General features: G+C 39.0%; 1 protein-coding gene across 1 annotated transcript in view; it reads right to left on the reverse strand.

Annotated features, from left to right (window-relative positions):
- Positions 1 to 2,034: 2,034 nt before the first annotated feature.
- The window catches only part of txlnbb (taxilin beta b), an 8,084-nt gene continuing 4,118 nt past the window's right edge, over positions 2,035 to 6,000 (reverse strand). Inside the window, exons 4-10 of the mRNA XM_020622889.1 lie at positions 5,299 to 5,469; positions 3,961 to 4,155; positions 3,448 to 3,567; positions 3,275 to 3,349; positions 3,092 to 3,184; positions 2,918 to 3,013; positions 2,035 to 2,810 (exon numbers count right to left, since the gene is read on the reverse strand). Of these exons, the coding sequence (XP_020478545.1) occupies positions 2,307 to 2,810; positions 2,918 to 3,013; positions 3,092 to 3,184; positions 3,275 to 3,349; positions 3,448 to 3,567; positions 3,961 to 4,155; positions 5,299 to 5,469 (1,254 nt within the window). The 3' untranslated portion in view covers positions 2,035 to 2,306. The remainder of the gene's footprint in view (positions 2,811 to 2,917; positions 3,014 to 3,091; positions 3,185 to 3,274; positions 3,350 to 3,447; positions 3,568 to 3,960; positions 4,156 to 5,298; positions 5,470 to 6,000) is intronic.

Here is a 6,000-nt window from a genome sequence, read left to right on the forward strand (position 1 = left end):
AGCTATATATTTTCACATTGTAATTAAAAATAAATGCATCTTTTGGAAAATATTTTCTATCATGAAAGTAAAACTCATTTTGTTAGACGATGTAAAGTTTGGTTTATGAATGCAGATAACTAAGATGAATTCTATTATTTATTGCACAATATGTGCATTAGGCTCCTAAAACCAAAATACGAGCTGAAAGTTGCTAAATGGTGAAGTTGAGCAGAACTGGAGAGTCGAATGATATTTATTTGTGGATTCATGAAAACTAAACATTATAACATTATAGTGTCATATTTACCTGAGTCTTCTTCATATCTTTAATATGTCGACTGCAGAGTAACACCAGCATGATCTTTTTACCTCTTCCCCAATGTCACTGATTTACAAAACACAGAAACATTAATAACCCTAACACCAACACAAAGGTTTTGACAGATATACAGTCTTGTGTTTCTTAAGATTGAGTGCATAAAGATAAATTACACTCTTCTGTTCTGGCATCGATGAGAGGTGCATCTGATGAAATACATTTTCACTGCTGGTCTGCATTTTAGCCCTTAGCTGTACAGTAGCTCATCATCCAAATCAGTAGAAAGGCATCCCACTGCACCTGTGTTATATCAGCCACACTCGGTAAGAATAAAAGGGTTCAGCTGGATATATTTTGAGTTTTCTTTTTGTTTGTTTGTTTCTGGGTTGCTGTAAGTAATGTGCAATGCCCTTCAAAAGAACACATCTGGAAGCATCATGCAGCGTGGTGTTTAGGGTACCTCGTTATATAGGGACTGAGGGAATTCTTGCAAAATCAGCCCTTCAGCAGATTTTGTTCAGTTCTGTGCCCTGAGTGAGTCTAGGTCCTGTTTGGAAGCTATAAAAATAAAAGTTTTAGATGACCAGGGAAACTAATCCGTTCTTGTCATTCAGCGTCTCCTCTTTAGTCCAAAGAAATTTAGTTTGGCAATTGTTGGTACAAAGCTCAGGGACAATAGGACTTAATGCTTCAATAAGAAGCTGTCCATATATACTGTAGGTATTTAGCTTTTAGTCATCTTATCTCCTCTTAACAGAGAAACTGTGAAATTAGAAATGCAACTCATCTTTGCATATCTAGGTGGAAGGGTGATCCTGTGATATTATGAGGTTCATAAGTCTTATGTACTTTAAAAAACTATATTATTACATTAGTAGTAAAATGAAGAAAAGCTCAGAACCTTGTGTACAAAGCTGCAGCAGCTTCAGTCAGACTCGGTAGTGACGGTTGGTGTTCAGTGTGGATTCTGTGCCAGATGAATTCATGGAGTGAGTCTATGTGAAGTAAATTACATGAAGTTAGTGTGTGAGAGTCTGTTTGGGTTCATTCTTTGTGTTGAATGATTGACAGGCCTCCTGCTGCCCCCACTCATGGTACGATCATGAATCGCCTGCCAACAGCAGAACACTGTGTCTGCACGTCTGTTTTTTATGTGCACTTGTCTGGACTCACAAAATGCTGCCTACTTTCTTTGCTCTCCTCGGTGAGGTCCAGCAGAGCTTTTCCATTTTCAGCAAGAGCTGTGAAAGCTTTTATACAAGAGTCTGCATTTGACTCTGCTCCTTCAACCATTTTCTGTTTGAATGTAGATCTGTAGTTCCAACTTCGTATCACTGCGCCACAGTAAAACAACCTCTGCTTTCTCTTTATGTCCAATGAAGAAACAAAAAGTGTGATTAGTTTTAAGCTTCAGTTTGTGATTTCAGCCTTCTCAACAATATAGTCTTTATATCTTCTGCCTGCAGTTAGGATCACACAGCAACATGCTGTAGGGGTTGTTCACACCTTACATTTTTAATATAGATACTAGAGATGGGACAATATATTAAAATTCACATATTGCAGTATAAAAATGTCACTATCATTTTGTCTAGCGATCTATATCGTGCATCGACTTGCATCAAGAAAAAGTCATATCGCCCCATACTTAATTGACAGTCTTCTACCTTCAGCTTAAAAAAAAAAAGCTTTATGATCGACCAGGAGAGCCATGGAAGTAAGTTATTGTTTATGCAGAAATGGATTGTAGTCTGGAAAGCAGGAACCTTGAAATGGCTCCTTCACTTTGCAGCTCTGTCAGTCTGTATGTAGATAATAAGGAAGGGTGTCAAAACTTTTAGCATAAAGCTGCTTCTTGTATTTGGCCTGTTGCAGGCACTAAAATGAACCTCCTCATAAATCTCAACAGAATCAGAATCAGACACTGAACATGAAGCCAGCACTTTTCTTTTTATTGCTATGAATCTCACATGAACCACGTTTCTTTTTCACAGTACTTTCAGCATTAATCAACTGACTCCATTTCCAAATTTATCTGTTCTTGGTATCCGTCCTCAACACCCTGGAGGTGTTCACCATTGCTGTCTTCTGTGTGGTTTTTCTCTGAGTCCTGGACATCCTCGGAGAGTTCTTGTGATTGGCTAATGACTGTTTCTGTGGGTATAACATGGGAAATTGTGAAAGAACCTGCAATGTCCTTCAGCCGGGCTTGCTCAGCTTTCAATTTAGCCAGTTCCTTGGTCAGTGGTGTTTCAAGCATCAGGGTCCCAGCGTGGGCAGCAGCAGGGGCTGTGGTATTCTGGATGAGGTGCTCATTGTTAGGGTTTTTCGGGGTCTCCTGCATCTCAAGGACCTTTTCTGTTTGTTCAGTGTTGACATCCGGTGGACTTCCAGCTCCCTGCACCTTTTCATAAAGACTCTTCCTCTCTTCTTGCAAAGCCCTGCACAGATTCTCAAGCTTCTGGTTCTTGATGATCACAAGTTCAAACTCCTTTTCCTTGATTGCTTTCTGTTGAGGATTGAAATGTGCATAACATATTGGTGAAACATGCTGGCCCTGCATTTGTTGCAGTTATTGTATTAGGCTAAAAATGACTAAAGAAAACGGTTTCTTACATCTGCTACCATGTCAACGAGACTCTTGTTACAGCCATCAAAGCGATTCTTCCATGACTGGCACTCCTTCTCCAGCTTTTTCATTTTCTTGGCAATCTACCAAAAAAAAAGAACCTAAATAATATATTCATTTTTTTAAGGTTGACTTCAAATATCCTGTAAAACCTTTCTTACTTTGTCCATGTCCTGTTTGAAGCTGCTGTAGACACTGTTGCTTTTTGATACCGTGCCTTTGAATTCATCAAATTTCTGGGAGTATATGTCGAGCTGAGGAGAGATGGTGAGAAAAACATTATATATGCCTCTAGACAGGTAGAAAAACAAACCAATTTTGCCCATAATGTCCTGTCATTTTACCTGGCTCTGCATATCAGTTTCTTGCTCCTTCATGACCTTCACTTGCAATTTATACTCTTCCACAATTTTTAGCAGCTGTGGAATATTGAGATGTTCCATGAAAATCAGTATTATTGTAAATGGGTTTATTACAATTATTGTAGTACTCAACAAGTCTGATATACAAAACATACATGTTCTTTTTCCAGCTTGTGCTTCTCCTCTTCCTCCTTCAGAATTATGTTTGCATGTGCGAGTTTAGTTTCCAACAGCTTTTCTTTCAGGTCTCTGTGTTTGAACACCTTTTCTAGGTTCTGAAAGACATTCAGTACAATATATGAGTTGTTTTCTCACAGAAAGCTGTTTAATGTCTTACCTAGGGGTATTTTTACACACCTGAAATACTCTAACAAATGTAGACCTGGGAGAAGCTGTCAAATAATTCATGGGTTTGATATGGGCAAGGAGGCCCATATGTGTCATGTTTCATAAGTCCAGCTGGTTCCCACTGCTGAATACTGAGCATCGCTGCTAAAATATCACATTGTTTATTAATATTCACAATGAAGTGTTGCAACTTGCTTTTTCTACACTGTGTGTGTAGATTGTGAGTACAAATTCGGTTTCTGATATTTTTTGCTGTATACCGCAACTGTCATTGTGTGACTGTCTGGTTAAAACCCGACTCCTTCGTACATGATCCCTACCGCCTCTCGCTGGTCATATTGTGAAATGAGCCCCTTCATTTTCTCTGCAAGAGCACTGTTCTCCTGGCACAGCTTGGTGTTGCGGCTGCTGTGTTCCTCAATTTGGGCCTGAATATCACTGAGTGTTCCCTGGAAGTGGGTGGTGATCTCTTTCCTCTTCAGGTCGTCCTCTCTGCACCTCTGCAGGGTCTCCTCCTGCATTTCAGAGATAGGTGTTAGAGCTAAAGCTACATTGTAACGATGTGTTTACAGCATAAGATATGTGTATTCATGGACACCTGGGAAGTATATAAAATCAGAGCATACTCTGATTTTATATACTTCCTGGGTGCCCATGAATTTTTACGCTGCTCCAGTTGGCAACTATACTACAGGGTAAAAGTCAAGTCAGCCATGACTGTCCAATTTATTGTAAGTCTAGAGATATTATATGTATATACAGACACTAGAATTGGCCTAGCATAAATAGTTTCTTGTAAGTTTCACATTTTCATAGTTCATAGAAAAGTCAGTATAAAACTAGACATGAAACAAATGTCCAGTTTATTTATTAATTAGTCTAAAGAAGTCATTTTGATAATTAATTGACTCACTGTCTTTTTTTCAAGCAAACATTGCCAAACATATACTGCTACAGATTCTCAGGTGTGAGAATTTGCTGCTTTTTGTTATATATTACAGTCAATGGAGTTTTTTTGGACGACCAAAGAATCTATTTGAAGTAATGTGCCTTATTTTATTCACATTTCGCAAAAATATGTCACAGTAAGTTAAAGATCTCTGCATTCTGTAGTTTTGAACAGCACAGCATATGGCAACACCATCCGGCACCAAAACACAACTAACAGCATGGAAAGTTCAGTTGCTTAGGTTAGATACCATACTTGAAAAAGAGCAAAACCCGGGGTTAACATTGGTTTGGCTTTTTGAAATGGAGATGTTGCGTTCTTCCTTCTGGATGCATTAGCATCCAAAGCTAATGTTTAAAATTAATGAGCCAGCATGGTCATAATTTTACATTAGTATTGATTTAATTTGGGAGTAATGTGCGCTTTGTGTAAAGTTGGTGCTTTGTGTCGTATTAGCAGTAACCAGAGCATTCTACTGGATTGACAAACATACTCGTTAGTCAGCTAAAACTGGTGTTGGATTGGAGCCTGCATTTTGTACAGTTTACAGGGCATGATGGGAGGGGCGAAGCATTTATGGTGTTAGTTTGTTCTGAGTCTTACTAGACTCTCTAGACTGAAAAAGGTTGTGTAGAATATATTAAAATAATACTACTTTCTTCTATGGTTACTACTATATGATGAACAGAAATTACAGAAGCTGAAATACCTTTAAGGTCTTGTTGTGCCTCTGCAGCTCTCTGCAGAGCCCCTCCAGTTTACTGCGAGCCAGCACAGCCCGGCTGTGCTCGCTCTGCAGCTGGTCCTTCTCCTTCATCACTTGAAGCAACCTCTTCTGCAAAGCCTTCAGCTGTTTCTGATCACTGCGATGCTCCTCGAGCTACACAGAAAAACAGAAAACCCACCACATATTTACAGTCAGGGAAAAAATGATTTGAACCCCAGCTGATTTTGTAAGTTTGCCCACTAACAAAGAAATGATCAGTCTACAATTTAAATGGTAGGTTTAAGTGAACAGTGAGAGACACAACAATAACAAAAAAATCCAGAAAAATGCATTACAAAAAAAAGTTATACATTAATTTGCATTTTCATGAATGAAATAAGTATTTGATCCCTTTGTAAAACATGCTTTAGTACTTGGTGGCAAAACCTTTGTTGGCAATCACAGAGGTCAGACGTTTCTTGTAGTTGGCCACAAGGTTTGCACACATCTCAGGGGGGATTTTGACCCACTCCTCTTTGCAGATCCTCTCCAAGTCATTAATGTTTCGTGGCTGATGTTTGGCAACTCGAACCTTCAGCTCCCTCCACAGATTTTCTATGGGATTAAGGTCTGGAGACTGACTAGGCCACTCCATGACCTTAATATGCTTCTTCTTGAGCCAATCCTTTGTTGCCTTGGCCATGT

Source organism: Monopterus albus, unplaced genomic scaffold (assembly GCF_001952655.1).
Source record: "Monopterus albus unplaced genomic scaffold, M_albus_1.0 scaffold290.1, whole genome shotgun sequence".
NCBI lineage: Eukaryota > Metazoa > Chordata > Actinopteri > Synbranchiformes > Synbranchidae > Monopterus > Monopterus albus.